Source organism: Chiloscyllium plagiosum, unplaced genomic scaffold, assembly GCF_037043375.1.
Source record: "Chiloscyllium plagiosum isolate Xiang-an unplaced genomic scaffold, Cpla_swu_hap1 HiC_scaffold_39, whole genome shotgun sequence".
Classification (NCBI taxonomy): Eukaryota; Metazoa; Chordata; class Chondrichthyes; order Orectolobiformes; family Hemiscylliidae; genus Chiloscyllium; species Chiloscyllium plagiosum.
Genome location: NW_028270177.1, coordinates 39,133,474 through 39,151,744, shown reverse-complemented (window position 1 = coordinate 39,151,744; position 18,271 = coordinate 39,133,474). Strand labels below are relative to the sequence as shown.

At 43.2% G+C, this 18,271-nt stretch overlaps 2 protein-coding genes across 2 annotated transcripts in view; one reads left to right on the top strand and one right to left on the bottom strand.

Annotated features, from left to right (window-relative positions):
- The window catches only part of mthfs (5,10-methenyltetrahydrofolate synthetase (5-formyltetrahydrofolate cyclo-ligase)), a 61,624-nt gene that overhangs the window by 20,617 nt on the left and 22,736 nt on the right, over window positions 1-18,271 (bottom strand). The gene's annotated exons all lie outside the window — the stretch shown is intronic.
- LOC122541097 (complement C1q tumor necrosis factor-related protein 3-like) lies at window positions 188-16,886 on the top strand. Its single transcript, XM_087981317.1, has 4 exons — window positions 188-341; window positions 427-501; window positions 9,185-9,278; window positions 15,496-16,886. Exons 1-4 carry the CDS (start codon window positions 324-326, stop codon window positions 15,894-15,896), a joined length of 588 nt encoding a protein of 195 aa, XP_087837443.1. The 5' UTR covers window positions 188-323; the 3' UTR covers window positions 15,897-16,886.

The window sequence follows — 18,271 nt, the reverse complement described above, 5'->3', positions numbered from 1 at the left end:
CTTGACAGAAGAATCCTCTAACTGAATAGCACTTGGTTGCTACTGGAGACAACACCTTAAGTTATTGGAATTTGCAGGCCATGTATGTGGGTGTTTTGGTTTTAACACCTGCATGTTTATCAAGATTTGAATGTCATTAAATGACGGGTTGCAGCTATGGGCACTATTCTTTATAAAATCTGAAGGAAGGAACAGGAAACTGCAGAAAGAGAAAGGGGACAAAGAGCTAAGGTCTGTAAAATCTGGAGATCTAGCAGAGGCTGAACATCATTAGATTCAGAACAAGTTGAAGGGAAGGCACCTTGGTCTCAAATTCAATAAGAATGAATTCCTTTGGATTGGTAAGTTCAAGTAGCAATGACTGTTGATGGTTTGCATACTAGGTTCTTTCTACCATAAATTAACAGAACATTTCCTTTGTTTCAGGGAAACCTGTGTTTAATCCTGTTTCACTGTATCTATCGGATTTATGCCTTGGAAAATATACAGGAAGATATTCAGGTAAGGATAACATACTAATTGAATATGTCTGTCCTATTCTCCCTTTATCTTGCATGTTTATATCCCTTTTTTCCTCCCCATTTGTGTTTCCTTTGCCTGACTGTTATGTTTCCCTGTTCCTTTTTACATATTTCCCCTTGATTCACTCGGCTGTATAGATACTTCTCTGGACTTGCTTAGTGATTTAATGCCAGACCATGTTAGATCACAAAGTGTTTTCAGTTCTGCTCACATGTGCCACAGCTACATATTATTCTAGGAATGGACTGGCATCCAAAGAGAACACCCAGCTCTTTTCTCTGCTGCAATTCTTCTTAAATCTCTCTGTCTTGTTTCTATCACTTCCATGTTCAACATGCTCAAGAAACTCATGGTCTGTTAGACAGTCAGACGTTGATTGTCCAGTTTGCTGACTCCATTACTTTATTCCTTTCCCTTTGGCCAAAATTCGTCTCAGGTTCCATCCTGCCATAACCGTGAACTCGTTTATTTCTCTATTTACTCCTCTAACTCCCTTTATGCTGACTCTGAATATAATTTATTCATGAGACCTCTCACTCCATCAACACAATTCCACATTAGCTGTATAAAAGTTAAATACTGTCGATGTTGGAGACTATAAACCATAGGAGTAGAAATAGACCATTCAGCCCACAGAGTCTGCTCCAGCATTCAAGGAGATAGTAGTGGATCTGATAACCCTGAATTCAACATTTCTGCGTTTTTCCCATAACCCTGAATTCCCTGATTAATCATATTCAGAATGGAGATACATTTTTAATACACCAGCCTCATCAGCCTTATGTAGTTAAGAATTCCACAGATCCCCTCCCCTCAGAGAAAAAGAATGCTCTTCACCTCTGTCTTAAGTGTGTGGCCGCTGAGATTATGCCTCTGCCACTTGACTTGACTCGCTTCTTGAAAGTGGAGTCGCAGGTAGATAGGACAGTGAAGAAGGCATTTGGTATGCTTTCTTTTATTGGTCAGAGTATTGAGTACAGGAGTTGGGAGATCATGTTGCGGCTGTACAGGACATTGGTTCAGCTGCTGTTGGAATATTGCGTGCAATTCTGGTCTCCTTCCTATCGGAAAGATGTTGTAAAACTTGAAAGTGTTCCGAAAAGATTTACAAGGATGTTGCCAGGGTTGGAGGATCTGAGCTACAGGGAGAGCCTGAACAGGCTGGGGCTGTTTTCCCTGGAGCGTCGGAGGCTGAGGGGTGACCTTATGGAGGTTTACAAAATTATGAGGGGCATGGATAGGATAAATAGACAAAGTCTTTTCCCTGGGGTCGGGGAGTCGGGGAGTCGTGGAGTCCAGAACTAGAGGACATAGGTTTAGAGTGAGAGGGGAAAGATATAAAAGAGACCTAAGGGGCAACTTTTTCACACAGAGGGTGGTACGTGTATGGAATGAGCTGCCAGAGGATGTGGTGGAGGCTGGTACAATTGTAACATTTAAGACGCATTTGGATGGGTATATGAATAGGAAGGAATATGGGCTGGGTGCTGGTAGGTGGGACTCGATTGGGTTGGGATATCTGGCCAGCGTGGACGGGTTGGACCAAAGGGTCTGTTTCCATGCTGTACATCTCTATGACTTTATGACTCTCACACAAGAGGAAGAAACCTTTCCACATCTAGCCCGTCAAGTCCTCTGAGAATTTTTCATAATAAGTCCATCTTTCATCCTTCTTTATGTCAAGTACAGCCTGAACTATTCAACGTCTCCTCATATGACAGTTCCTCCACACCCGGTATCAGCTGAGTGAATCTTTTTAACACTGTCTCCAATCCCAGTATAACTCCCAAAGATAAGGGGCTCAAAGCAATATACAATATTCCAGTTGTGGTCTGGCTAATGCCTTGTATAGTTTTAGCATAAACCTCCCTACTTTTGTACACCATTCCCTTTGAAACAAAGGCTAATATTCCATTTGCCTTCTCTATTACCCACTGAACCTGGATGCAAGCTTTTTGTGATTCATTTTCCAAATCGTAAACAGAAAGTGCAGGAAAAAACTCAGCAGGTTTGGCAGCACCTGAGCAGCAATAAAAAGTGTGTTGGACTGGGGCTCCAAAAGCTAGTGTTTCCAATTAAATCTGTTGGACTATAACCTGGTGTTGTGAGATTTTTAACTTTCCTATTCATGTACTTATCTAAATGTCTTTTAAACATTCTAATTGTACCCATATCCACCACTTCTTCAGGAAGTTCATTCCACACATGAACCAACCTCTGTGCAAAAGAAATTGCATCCACCCATGCCTTTTAAAAATCTTTCTCCTCTCACCTTAAAAATGTGCCTCCTCGTCTTGAAATCCCCCATTCTCGGGAAAAGACAACTCCCACTAACTCTGTTGATACCCCTCATCTCAAGCTCTGGGGAAACTAATGCCTTCTCGGACAATCTCCTGTGCTGAGGAACATGTGACTCCAGACTCACATCAACTCTGACTCTGAACTGCCCTCTGAAATGGGGAAACAAGCCACTTACTTCAAGCTCAGTTACGGATGGGCAACAAATGTTGGCCTTGCCAGTGATATACACATCCCATGAAAATATAGTTTTTAAATATGACTTTTGAGTTGAATATCTGATCAGATATCCACATGCTTGCTCACCTCCTCTGGTTCCAAGTTAAGGAACACATTCATTTATAAATTCTCATTCCTGTTTTCAAATCCTTCCATGACTTTGTTCCTTCCTATTTCTGTAATATCCTCCAGCCCACAATGTTCTAAGATATCTGTGCCCATTTAATACTGGCCTCTTTGGCCAAACCCTAACCCTCATTTTAATTGATTCACCATTGGTGGCCAAGTCTTCACCTACCTCTTGCTGGACCTTCAATTCTCTCCATTTCCTTTCTCCCTCTGTATCTTTTCTTCTGCAAATCTTTGTGCCCTCTCCCTGTTGCCTGTTCACTTTGCCATTTTGTATTTCCTATCTCCCCTTCCAGCTGCCCCCTCCGTTTTCTATGTCCTCCTATTACACTCCCCTAAGTGTTCCCATATGATTTACTACATATCAAAAATAATTAAATTAACTTTACTCAATTTTCATCATATGTACCTGTGATGTGTGCAAGAAAAATGTCCAATAAAAAATGTGAAGTTATGGGGCGAAGCTAGGAAAATGGCACCAGTAAGACATTCATTCAGAGAGCTGACACAAAACTGAATCGTCCAAATGGTCTCCTTTGGCACTGACCAAATTCTATAATTCTAGGAACATGTGAGATTACTTGCATTCTATCCTAAAGGGGCTGAATGCAGAGCTCAGGAAGCAAGAGACAGATCTACCCAATGTCCACACACCTACATTTCTCCAAAATCAGAAACCTAGCTGATCATTTGGCTCAACTCAGCCTCACACCAACCATCAAAAAAATGAAGAAGGAGGAAATAAACTTCATAGGCAAACCTGCAAGCACTATCAAGATCGCCAGCTAAAGCTCCTTTATGAACCAAAGAGATCATAAGCCCCTTAGAGAATAAGGTTGGGGAAATAATAACTGGGAACCAGGAAAAGTAGAGGAGTTGAATAATTACTTTGCACCTGTTTTCATAGTAAAAGACATTCATATCATTCCAAAATTACTAAGTGTTCACCAGACAAAAGCAGGAGAGGAAATAGGACTAATGTAGTTTGCTAAACTGGATGGCACGGAAGAATTGTACCAAAGGGTCTATTTCCGTGCCGTTTGATTCAGTGACTCTGAAATATTAGAATTATCAAGAGAAGAGGAGCTGGAGAAACTACCAGGGCTAAAGACCAATAAAGTCCATAGGCCTAATGGAATGCTTCTCAAGACATTAAAGACAGCAGCTACAGAGATAGTGGACACACTGGTAGGAATCTTCCAGGAATTCTTCAAGTCTGAAAAAGTCCCAGAGGATTAGGAAACTGTCAATGTGACACCTTTATTTAAAAAGGGAAGGGGGTAAACAAAAAAAAAAACAGATAATTATAGACCAGTTAGTTGAACTGATATTGCTCCTGGAGAAATATTGCTGCAATATAAAGGATGTAATAGCAGACCATTTCAAAATGCAGAACAGCTCAAGCAGAGGTAGCATGGCCACACAAAGGGGAAATTGTGCCTCACAATTTTACTAGAATTCTTTGAGGCAACAAGCAGGACAGATAAAGGAGAAGCAGTGGATGTTATACAATTGGATTTTCAGGAGGTGTTTAATGAGGTATCACACATTACACTACTTTACAACATAAGCCATGATGTGAAGGTGCTGGTGTGAGACTGAGGTGGACAAAGTTGAAAAGCACACGACACCTGGTTATAATCCAATAGGTTTGTTTGAAAAGACAAGCTTTCAGAGCCTTGCCCCTTCTTCAGGTGCTGGTGAGGGATGATATATCAGACACAGAATTTATAAACAAAAAGTCAGTCATACAACTGATGCAAATGTACTAAGTAAACCTAGATGACTTTTAAGTCTTTAATCAGTTAGAATGGAGATGCAGGTTTTAATCAGTTAGAATGGAAGTGCACCTTCTCGCTCTCTCACACACAGTCCACACTCTCCACCTCCACCTCCACCTCCACCACCCTCCCCCAACCCCACCACCACGATGACACAAATAAATCAATGTGGTGAATTTGCAGTTTGGCATTTGCAGATACTTTCTATTTTTTTCAAAAAGCACATACTTTGTAGACGGTCAGTCAATGTGTCATTTTATAAATTCCTACATTGGAAATAAAACCAGTCTGACTCCAGGTTAGGACACAGACAGACTCTAAACAAGACCTCACACCAAAAATACATTGTCTGACCTGTGACGTCACCTCTTCTTTACTGATCAAACCTTAAGTTATCTCAGGGCAGGGACGTGAAAGAAATTTTGGGATTTACAATCGAAACCTGCATCTCTAACTTCGCATTTACATTTCTGATTCTTCTAATACTTTACATTAGTTCCACAATTTCCAGTTTCCTGGCCTGAATTGAGCTGCTTCCTTGACAATCACTCGGCACATCAATCCTCCATCAGGGTGGTCTGAAGGCACTCTGCTTCTTTCTTGAAAGAAGGCCGGAACAGTCCCCATCATGCACCACACTCCATCATCTGGCTGAGTTTGTTCTCACTTTAAATAAGGTATCCTTTAATTCATCTCACTCTCCAGGTCAAGGGAAAGGACATGGACAACTGATTAAAGACTGAACAGCCACCTAGGTTTATTCAATACATTCATATCAGTTGTATGACCCCTTGGTCTTTTACTTATAAATTCTGTGTCCGATATATCCTCCCTCACTACTTCCTGAATGGGGAGCGAGGTTCCGAAAGCTTGTCTTTTCAAAAACAAATCTGTTGAACTATAACCCAGTGTCGTGAGATTTTTGACTTTATTACATAACAGCATATGGTGTTGGAGTTAGTATATTAGCATAAATGTAGGACTGGCCAGCTTATAGACAAATTTGGCATGAGGGGGCATTTGCAGGGTGGCAACCTATAACTAATGGTCTGCCACAGAGATCAGTGTTGGCACCACAATTATTTACCGTGCTTCTTAAAGACTTGGATGAAAAGCCAAATTTGCAAATGGGGCTAAAAATAAGTCGGAAGGCAATCAGTGTGGATGACACAATTTGGAGAGGGATACAGACAGGTTACGTGAGTGGGCAAACACTTGGCAGGTGGAAAATGTGAGATTATGTACTTTGACAGGAAGAATAAAGGAGCTGAATACTTAAATCGGGCAAGTCTGCAGAAAGCTACAGAACAGAGGGATTCAGGAGTCCTCTTCCATAAATCACAAATATTTTCAAGTTCAGTGGGAAATAAGGAAGACAAACGGAATGCTGGCCTTTACTTTAAAGAGAATGACATTTCAATGTAGGGTGCTGTTGTTCCAAATTGGCCTCCTCCCACCTCTATCAGCACGCCAATCACTCACCAATCCTGTCCTAACTTACCAATCCAGCTCCAACCATCGCAACACCACCAATTTAAAACACTCATCAATAATTTATTATCTTGTAACAACATATCCCTTCCTAATCCAGTTATCTTGCCCACAAAAAATATATAATTTATCACAGAAGCAGAGTGTAAGTACCTGAATGAACGTAAGTAAATTTATGGGAGAAACAGCAAAATGTGTTCATTAAGAAAATATATTCTTCCTCCACCCAATACAGCATTGGTACTGAGGTACTAGTGACATGTTGATTTACGAATAGCTCAGGAAAGGTCACTGGTTGCGAAACATTAGCTTTTTCTCTCTTCACAGATGCTGCCAGACCTGCTGAGTTTCTCCAGCAATTTCTGTCATTGTCTAACTCAGCCTGGTATATATTTAATAAGTGTGCCTCCATTGCTCACTGGGGAGAGAATGCAACAATCACCAAAAACACCTACAATCATCAAGAGAATAAATTCTCCTTGATCGATCTTCAATGGGAAACCTTTAGTTTTAAACCGAGCCCCCTACTTGTAGATTCCCTCAGGAGATGAAATATCTTTCAGGGCCTCAAAGCCTGCTTCTATCTTCTTCCCAAACTTCACAAACAGGATTGACCCACTTTTCACCCTGCTCCTGCTCCTCTAAAATCAAGTCTTCATATTTTGATTATACTTTTTCTCTCTTGGTCAGTCTCTTCACACTTACATTTATGGTTCTTCTGATATTTTACATTAGTCCCACAATTTCCAGTTTCCTGGACTGAGCTGCTTCCTCTTCACCATGGATGTGCAATCCCTCAACACATCCATCCTCCATCAGAATGGTCTAAAGGGACTCTGCTTCTTTCTTGAATGGAGGCCTGAACAATTTTGATGTTTCTATTTCTTGATCAGAGGTTGTCCACCAATACCCACTATAACCTCCCCAACCCCCTACAGTTAACATCTCCTCATACCCTGCTATTGAAAGGATTCCATTCCATTTGCCCTGTTCGTCTGCAGCATCTGTTCTCAGAATGCCACCTTCCACAGGGGTGCCAGCAGCGTGCACTCCTTTATCCTCAACCAAAGATTCCTCACTACTATGGGGGGGACAGGGTTCTCAGTCAGGTCCAATCCATTTCCCATAATTCTACCTCCACTTCTTCTCCATCTTCCCAGAATAATGATATTCATACAGTCATAGAGCTGTGCAGACGCTTCAATCAAACGCATCCATACCACCCAGATATCCTAAACTAATCTAGTCCCAACTGCCAGCACTTAGTCCACATCCCTCGAAACTCTTCTTATTCACATACCAATCCAGATGCCTTTTAAACGTTGTAATTATACCAGCCTCCACCATTTCCTCATTCCATATATGTACCACCTTCTGTGTGAAAACGTTGCCTCGAACGTCCCTTTTAAATCATTCCCCTCTCACCCTAAACCTATGCCCTCTAGTTCTGGACTCCCCTCCCAGGGAAAAGACCTTGTCTATTTACCCTATCCATGCCCTACATGATTTTATAAACATAGAACCTCTATAAGGTCATCCCTCAGCCTCTATCGCTCCAGGGAAAACATCCCCAGCCTATTCAGCCTCTTCCTTTAGCTCAAACCCTCCAACCCTGGCTAACTCCTTGTAAATCTGTTTTGAACCCTTTCAAGTTTCACAACATTTTTCCAAAACAAGAGAGACCAGAATTGCACAGAGTATTGCGAAGTGGCCTAATCAATGTCCTGTACAGCCACAACATGACCTTCCAACTCCTACGTCTGATGTTCTGACCAATAAAAGAAAGCATACCAAACGCTTTCTTCACCATCTTATCTACCTATGACTCTACTTTCAAGGAGCTATGAACTTGCACTCCAAGGTCTCATTGTTCAGCAACACTCCCCAGGACCTTCCTTTGTCCTCAGTTTCTACTCCACCAGTCTCCTGCATTCAAAGGACCATCCTCAGCTATTTCCTGTACCTCTCGCAAGATGCTACCAGCAACATCATTCCCTCTTCTCCACAATGAGCATTCCAAGGGATCATTCCCTCCTTGGTTCACTCTTCCAAATTTCCTACCAATTCCTCATCCCTACTCTCCCCGTGATATTGGTGAGAGCAAAAGCAGGCAGGGTGACTACTTTGCTGAACACCTTTGCTTTGTCTGTAAGAATGATTCTGACCTTCTAATTCCTTGTCATTTCAATAAACCATCTTGCTTTCATGCTAATGTGACTGTCCTGGGCCTGCTATATTGTTTCAACAAAACTCAACACCAGCTCGTTTTCTACTTCAATAGATGCATTACAGCCTTCAGAACCCAACATGGAATTCAACAATTACAAACTATGAACACACATTATACCTCCCTTCCTGTCTTGTTGGCTTTGCGCCCAGCACAGCTGACCTATTTTCTCCTATTCAAACTGATCATGAACAGTATTTGACACTTCAATCTCACTTTTATACTTTTTGAAACCCCCATTGTCTTCTGCTCTGGGCACCCTCACAGTACGTTCCTCTTGCTCCTTCTCTCCCTCTGTCAACAGCATAAAAACCATCACTTTCCAACCCCTTTCAGTTCTGAAGCGACATGTCTGACTTGAAATGCTAACTGTGTCTCTGTCCAATAAATGCTGCCTTGACTTGCTATATTCCTCCAGTATTTTCTGCTTTTATTTAGCATCCTGCAAACACTGATGTTCAGCTGTGCATACCAGAGAACGCACAAACATTTACTTCAGTTTTTCAATTTGTTCCAGGGAGTTGCAAATGAAGAAATGAAACTAAATAATCCACTGAAATTGATCACAGAAGCAAAAGCCAGGCTCGGACCTACTTATGCTTGGAATAAAAGTGAGTTCATGCAACATTTCCAACAAGTTTCAGCAACAAGTCATAAGACAGAGTACAGAAAGGGTCAGGGATCTGACCTCAGGCACATCAGATGAGATGACAACTTTGGGGATTGGAGCAGTCAACACAGGACCAAGGGGACATTTATCCTTAAATGTACACAGTACAAGAACGAGGGAAATGAGCTTGCAGCACGGATAGAATTAGAGTCATAGAGCTGTACAGCATGGAAATAGACCCTTCGGTCCTACTTGTCCAATGCCAACCAGATATCCCAACCTCATCTCATCCCATTTGCCAGCACTTGGCCCATATCTCTCTAAAGTTGAGAGTGTGGTGCTGGAAAAGCACAGCAGGTCAGGCAGCATCCGAGGAGCAGGAAAATCGACATTTCAGGCTGGAGCACCTCATATCCCTCCAAACCCTTCCTATTCATGTACCCATCCAGATGCATTTTAAATATTGCATTTGTACCAGCCTCCACCACTTCCTATGCCAGCTCATTCCATGCATGTACCACCCTGAGTGTGAAAAAGTTGCCCCTGAGGTCTCTTTATATCTTCCCGCTCTCAACCGATACCTATGTCCTCTAGTTCTGGACACCCCATCCCAGGGAAAAGACTTTGCCTATTTATCCTATCCATACCCCTCATGATTTAATAAACTTCTATGAGGTCACCCATCAGCCTCCGACGCTCCAGGGAAAACAGCTCCAGCCACCTCAGTCTTTCCCTACAGCTCAAATCCTCCAAACCTGGCAACATCTTTGTAAATCTTTCCTGAACCCCTTCAAGTTTCACAAAATTCTTTCGATAGGAAGGAGGCCAGAGTTACACACAATATTCCAAAAGTGACCTAACCAATGTCCTGTAAAGCTGCAACATGACTTCCCAACTCCTGTACTCAATACTCTGACCAATAAAGGAAAGCCTACGACTCAACTTTCAAGAACCTGCACTCCAAAGTCTCTTTGTTCAGCAACACTCCCTAGGGCTTTACCATTAAGTGTATCAGTCCTGTTAAGATTTGCTTTCCCAAAATGCAGCACCTTGTATTTATCTAAATTAAACTCCATCTGCCACTCCTCAGCCCATTGGCCCATCTGATCAAGATCCTGTTGTAATCGGAGATAAACTTCTTCGCTGTCCACTACACCTCCAATTTTGGCGTCATCTGCAAACTTACTAACTATACCTCCTACATTCACATCCAAAGCATTTATATAAATGACGAAAATAGTGGACCCACACCAATCCTTGTGGCACTCCACTGCTCACAGTTCTCCAGTCTGAAAAACAACCCTCCACCACTACCCTCTGCCTTCTATCTTTAGCCAGTTCTGTACCCAAATGGTTAGTTCTCCCTGTATTCCATGAGATCTAACCTTACTAACCAGTTTCCCATGGGGAAACTTGTAGAATGCCTTACTGAAGTCCATATAGATCACATCTACCAATCTGCCCCCATCAATCCTCTTTGTTACTTCTTCAAAGAACTGAATCAAGTTCGTGAGAGATGATTTGACACGGACAAAGGCATGTTGACTTTCCCTTATCAGTCCTTGCCTTTCCAAATACATGCAAGTCCTGTCCCTCAGAATTCCCTCCAACAACTTGCCCACACCAATGTCAGGCTCACAGGGCTATAGTTCCCTGGCTTGTCTTTATCACCTTTCTTAAATGATACTATGTTAGTCAACCTTCAAACCTCCAGCACCTCACTTGTGAGTATCAATGATACAAATATGTCAGCAAGGGGCCCAGCAATCACTTCCCTTGCTTCCCACAGTTAGTAGGCACTACATTGTGGCCATTACAAAGACATGGCTGCGAGAGACTCAGGGCTGGGAAATAAAACTCGTAGGATATGCATCCTATTAAAAGAACAGGCAGATGGGTGGAGGTAGCAGGATTTCCTTGTTAGTCAAAATTGAGATTAAATCAATAGCAAGAAGTGATATGGGAGAGGACAGATGGAAGGCAGAGAACATGTTTGTAACTGCAAAGGAAAAGAACAACACTGATGGGAGTTATGTACAGACCTCCAAGCAATAGTCAGTCTGTGGGGTAGAACATAAATCAGTAGAGAGCTCGAGAGAGAAAAGTTTGAATTGCATGTAATACTATTACAACAGAGTTAATGTCACAACAATCACATGAGGCAGGATCTGGCCAGAGTTGATTGGAAGGAAGTCAAGCAGGGAAGACAGTAGAGCAGCAAGGGCAGGAGTTTATAGGATAATTTGGGAGGCACAGCGGAAATTCATCCCAAGGAAGAAGAATCAGACTAAAGGGAGGACAAGCTGACCATGGCTGACAAGGGAAGGCAGGAACACCATGAAAAAGTACATCATGTGGTGAAGATTAGTGGGGAGCCAGAGGATTGGGAAGACTTTAAAACCAGCAGATGCTAACTAAAAAAAAGCAAGAATGGGAGAGAAACTGAAATATTAAAGTAAGTTTTCTAGTAATAAAAAAAAAATTGCAAGAGATTTTTTAGATATATAAATGTAAGAGAGAGAGGCAAGAGTGGACACTGGATTACTGGAAAATGAGCTGGAGTAGTAGTAATGGGGAACAAAGAAAGTACAGAGGAACTGAATACATACTTTGCATTAGTCTTCACAGTGGAAGACACCAGCAGCAGACCAGAACTTCAAGAGAGTCAGGGAGCAGAGATGAGTGCAGTGGCCATCACTAAGGAGAAAGGGGCTAGGGAAGTTGAAATGTCTGAAGGTAGATAGATCACCTGGACTGGATGGACTACAGCTCAGGGTCTGAAGGGAACAGCTGAGGAGATCATTCAGAAAAAAATCACTGGAAGGTCCCAGACGACCAGAAAATGGCTAACGTAACACTTCACTTTATAAAGAGAGGGAGACAAATGACAGGAAATTATAGCCTGACCTCTGTTGTTGGTAAGTTATTAAGGATGAGACTGTGGAGTTCTTAGAACTACATTGTAAAATAGGACTGAGTCAGCACAGTTTTGTCAAATACCTCTGTAATGCCTGACAATTCTGTTCAAATTCTTTGAGGAGGTAATGAGCTAGTTAAACAAAGGACAACCAGTGATGCGATTTACGTGGAGTCCCAAAAAGCTTTTGACAAGGTGCCACACAGGAGGCTGCTAGATAAGACAATAGCCCATGGGTGTTTGGGGAAAAGTAATGACATGAATACAGGATTGGTTAGCTGGTAGAAAACAGGGAATGGGATTAAAGGGGTCTTTTTCAGGATGACATCCATGAGTAGTGGAGTTCTGCAGGGGCAGCTATTCCCATTATACATTAACGATCGAGACGAGGAACTGAGTGCGTTGCTGCTAAGCTTGTAGATGACACAAAGATGGGTGGAGGGTCAGGTTATGTTGACGAGACAGGGAATCTGCAGAAGAACTTGGACAAGCACGGAGAGTGGACAAAGAACTGGCAGATGGAAGACAATGTGCGATATTGAGAGGTTATGCACTTTGGTAGGAAGAATACAGGCATAGACTATCTTCCAAATGGGGAAAGCTTCAGAAATCTGAAGCACAAAAGAGCTTAGTAATCCAAGTTCAGGATTCTCTTAAGCTTAATATGCAGGTTCAGTTGGCAGTTAGGAAGGCAATGCAATCCTTTGAGAGGCCTAGAATATAAGAGCAGAGATGTACTGCTGATGCTTATAAAGCTCTTGTCTGACCTCGTTTGAAACACTGTGAGCAGTTTTGTGCCCCTTATCCAGCGAAAGATGTGCTGGCTGAGGAGGATTTCTAGAGGAGGTGCACAAGAACAATCCTGGGAATGTAGGGTTTGATAAATTAGGAGCGGTTCAGAACTCTGGGTCTGTACACAAGGGAATTTAGGATGAGTGGGGATCTGATTGAAATTTACAGAAATACAAAAAGGCCTGAATAGAATCGACATGGAGAAGATGTTTCCATTGTTAGGAGAGTCTGACAGCTAAGGGCACAGCCTCGTGAAGGTATGACCCTTTCCATCTAAGATGAGGGGGAATTTCTTCAGCCAGAGGTTACTCTGTGGAACTCATTGCTGCAGACGGCTGTGCGGGACAGGGGGCATCACAGTGGATCAATGGTTAGCACTGCTGCCTCACAGCACCAGGTTTGATTCCAGACTCGATGGGCCAAATGGTCTAATTCTGCTCCTATATCTTATGGTTTTAAGGGCTCATAAAAGCAGGACATTTCCCAGATAGAGGAAAAAGCCATTCTTAACTAAAAACACAGTGTGAGGATATGCTGGATGGTGTGCTGTGAAGACTCAGTGTGACTCAGTGGCTACATGCACAACATGGAAGTGATGAAACATACAAACCTGGTAGCAATGCCAATGAGGGCTCCTAAAACTGGGTTCAGAACCTCTAGATTGCATTTGACAAAAGAAAATTAGCCAGAGTCCCCAACTCTGATCACCAACCACTGCTGACGATGCAGATGCTCAGCAAGGACACATTCAGGGCTGACTGTCCTTTCCAAATGTAACCGAGTACTAGTCATTCTCAGATAACTCATGTTTCAGCAGCGGGATTTGTTTATAACATCGCTGAGGAATTAAGGAACAGGAGTTTCAAGAACACAATACCACAAATCGAGCAGTGATCGTTTTATGCACTTCGTTCTGCCCATGCGCCGATGGCTGTGCTGAAGTCTCTGCCCCGTTCTGCACATGCGCTGGTGTCAGCTGCAGACACAGTAGCTTTCTGTGAGAGGTACTCAGCTCTCTGTGAAGGGTATGTTACTCCTAGATTATCCCTTTCTTTGAAATAAACGGAGGGGCACAGTGACAAGAATGTTAGCAAGAAGCATCCTGGTGATAAAACTGCAGGCAGTGAACACAAAGGAAAGGCTATAACACTGGAAGAGAAGCTAAATGTTATAAAGCTTTTTGAGCTGAAGGAGAGAATGTGTGATATAGCTCGCTCAACAGGAATGAGGGAGCATACCTTACACACCGTCCCTGTATTAACAACACATTTTCACCGTACTGTGCTAAATTTCCTTTTGTTCCATTGATAAATATGAATTATACCTTCATTCAGGCTATGCTATACATTGTGTTAGACTTTTGGGTGATTTTTGAGTGACTGTGAGTGATATTTTTTGCTGGTCTATCCCAATCCCATTTTTCTCATTTACCCCATCATTTATATGAAGCGATTTTCTATTTAACAAGGCTTTGCTGGAATGTAACTAATGGGTGGCACAGTGGTTAGCACTGCTGCCTCACAGCGCCAGAGACCCGGGTTCAATTCCCGCCTCAGGCGACTGACTGTGTGGAGTTTGCACGTTCTCCCCGTGTCTGCGTGGGTTTCCTCCGGTTTCCTCCCACATTGGCCATACTAGATTGCCTGTAGTGTTAGGTAAGGGGTAAAATGTAAATGTAGGGGTATGGGTGGGTTGCGCTTCGGCGGGTCGGCATGGACTTGTTGGGCCGAAGGGCCTGTTTCCACACTGTAATGTAATGTAAAAAATGTAAGGCGTCACAGGGGAACGACCTGTACCTGAACCCATCTGAATAGGGAAATGGGAAATAACATTGCTCTGGGTTCACATCTCATCCAGACAAGATGGGATGAACTGTGAAATAAGTTGGAATAGCCTCAGTCAGTTCCAAATGAACTGGGCCTACAATACAAAACTAACATTGCTCAGAAGAGTGTGGCTGATGGCAAAAGAAACTTAACACTAAGCAGGTACACACGATGTCTCAGAGAGATGGAGGCAGAGGAGTCTGCTTATTTCAAAGAGTGGGCATGGTGGAGGGAAGAGTGGATGATCTCTTTTTATTCATCCTGGCCACCTGGACGAGGTACCATTTAATTATTCAACACAATGTCTTCAATAAGGTGGGCTAATTGGGTGGAGGCAAGGTCTCCTGCTCATACATCTGTCCCCTATTAAGGCACAACGTCTTCAGGTGTGAGAAGGGAAGGTGAGAGGAATCATACTGACATTATCACAATCCACAGCATCAGAAAGTTTCAGAAAATCCCCAGGTCATCTTAACTTTCCAAGTGAAGAAAAACAGTTTATTATAAAAGCCATGACAATGCTGAAGTTCAGGTGACTGTCTTTCACCTCCACCTCCTCAATGTTCATTGTGCCTGTGCTTAACTTTAATGCATCCTGACATTTTAATAACAAATTCTCTCAATTTGGAGTTTGAAAAATGCTTTCAGTAATGACTTTAAATGTCCATTTTCTATTTTATCAGAATTGGATGTGGTTTTTGATGTGCAGCGCTCCACAATGAATCATGTGCTGACTCCTGTGGATCCGATCGTGTATGATGTCGTCAATGTGAATCTCGGACAGGGGTACAGTAACAAGACTGGAAAGTTCACAAGTCCCAAGTGTGGTCTGTACTTTTTCAGTTACTCTTCACTGCCAGGGAAGGGGCTGAAGACAGATGTGAACCTGGCCAAGAACAATAAGACAGTCAGTGTAATCCATAGCGTGCTTCCAAATGGCAGTTCACAGCTCTCAGCGAAAACTGTGATCCTGAATCTTCACCAAGGAGACCAAGTGTGGGTCAAGCTAGTTTCTGGGAATCTCTGGAGTCGCGATGGATCACTCAGCTTCCAGGGGTTTCTCCTGACTCGTTCTGCTCAGTAGTGGATTGAAAAGATTGAGATAAATTCTTCACTTCTGTGTTGGTGGGTCAGAAGTTTTTGCCACAAATTGGTCAATATTTTCTGACCACCCTGCCAAACCTTACCATAACAGCTCACTTATAACAAGCTCACCATCACCAAAGTGGAAAATTTAACCTGTTTATCTCTGAGAATCACATTTGATTCCAAGAGAGCTTATGAATTAACAAATGCTTAATATCTGCTATACAGTATGCTTCAGGAACTTACCCTGTTAACAAATATCTCTTCAGATAATGGCACAGACAATAAGGGAGACACTGAGAGACAGGGACTAAGAAAGAAGGTCAGATCGAGGGAAGGATATAAGGACATAAGAACTAGAAGCAGGAGGAGGCAATTCAGCCCCAGAACCTGCTCCACTATTTGATACAACCATGGCTGATCACATCTCAGCCTCAACTTGCCTGCCCACTCTCCATAAACCGCCACCCATTATTAATTAGCTATCTATCACCACCTTAAATTTCCTCAATGTCCCAGCATCCACCACGCTCTGAGGTAGTCAATTCCACAGATTCATGATCCTTTCATAGAAATGATTTCTCCTCTTCGGTTTTAAATCTGTTCAATTAGTTGAAGCGAACTCAGTTTTGAGATGGTGGAGATGCAGATCCCAATGCAAAAAATATATCACAATGAAAAGCTTTGAAAGTAAGTTCTCCATGTGGGAGCTATACCAAGAGAGAAAGTTGTAGAATTGACACCATGCTGGTAAAGCTTATGGCGAATCTACATTCGCACGTGGTGTCAAAATCTGTTCACAACAAAGACACATTTATATGTAAACAGCAGCTTTCACATATTGAATTCTCCCATTTAAAGGGCCAGGTCAAAGGTTTGGTGTTTGCCTAATGATTCTCACGCCTGTCTGTATGGATATGACAATTTAGAATAACGCAAGTAGTTCTGTGAATCAGATCTTTCAATAAAGCTTCTTTCAGCATTTCAATAAAGCTTTTCAGTAAAGCTTCTTTCACACACAAACGCATCCACTTGAGAGAGAGAGAGAGAGAGAGAGACACACACTCAACTACCGATATACAAATACATACTTGCCCCTGATACATACACACACGCAGATGCGTCCTCCTGACGCACAAGCACAGACATACACGTGCACGTGTCTCTAGCCCCCAATACACGCATGCGTCTCGCCCTCAACACATGCGCACATTCTTCAAACACACACGTGTGGCATGCATCCCACAAATATGTGTGGCGCGCTTACATCCCTCAAAAAGACACACACCCACGCAGACGTGGTCTTGCAGACATGCCCCCGACACACACACCCAAGTAGGCATGTTACCGACACACAGCCCAACGTAGACGTGCTCTCCCACAACACGCGCCATGCAGATAGGCCCCCCGACTCACGTCCATGCAGACATCCCCTATGACACATGCTCAAACAGACATACACACGAAAAGGCACACGTGTATGCAAGCGTTGCCTCAACATACATGCGCCCACATGCACCTCTGACACATATGCGCATGCAGATGCGCCCTCCTGACATACATGCCCAGACATACATATGCACGTGTCTCTCACCCCTCAACACACACATGCCTCTCACCCTCAACACACAGATTTACAACAATGTAGCCAGGATTGGAGGATTTGAACTATAGGGAGAGGTTGAATACACTGGGGCTGTTTTCCCTCAAAATCACAGATGCATGTGTGTCCCTTAAACCCACACACACGTGCACACAACCCTCAAACACACACACTCAGCGCGTCCCTCCAACACACAAGCACGTTCCTCAAACACACACGAGTCAGCACATCATTGAAACACACAAGTTCATGTGCGTGTCCCTCAAACACACATACATGGGTGCGCATGACACTAAAATGCACACACGTGGATATGTCCCTCAACATGTGCACGTCCCTCAAACACACACACACGTGCCACACGTCCCTCACAAACACACGTCCCTCAAACACATACACATTCTCCCAGCAATGCCCACACACTCGCGCATATCTCTCACCCCCACACAACAGGCACATGTTCATACGCACCTCTCTTCCACCTTCCCATGCGCGCACATCTTTCTTCCAATGCTCCATGCACGCGTCTCTCACTCTCCCTCCGTTTCTCTCTCGAGCCCCACCAATGCACGTGCTCATGTCAGTCTGTCTGTCTCTCCTCTCTCTCTCTACCCCTCCCACCAACGCACACACACACTCGAGCACTTCTCTCTCCCCCACCACCAAAGCGCACACACTCACGCGCGTCTCTCTTACCCCCCAAAACGTGCACACTTGCGTGCGTCTCTCTTACCCCAACGCGCACACACACTCGTGCACAGACTTGCATG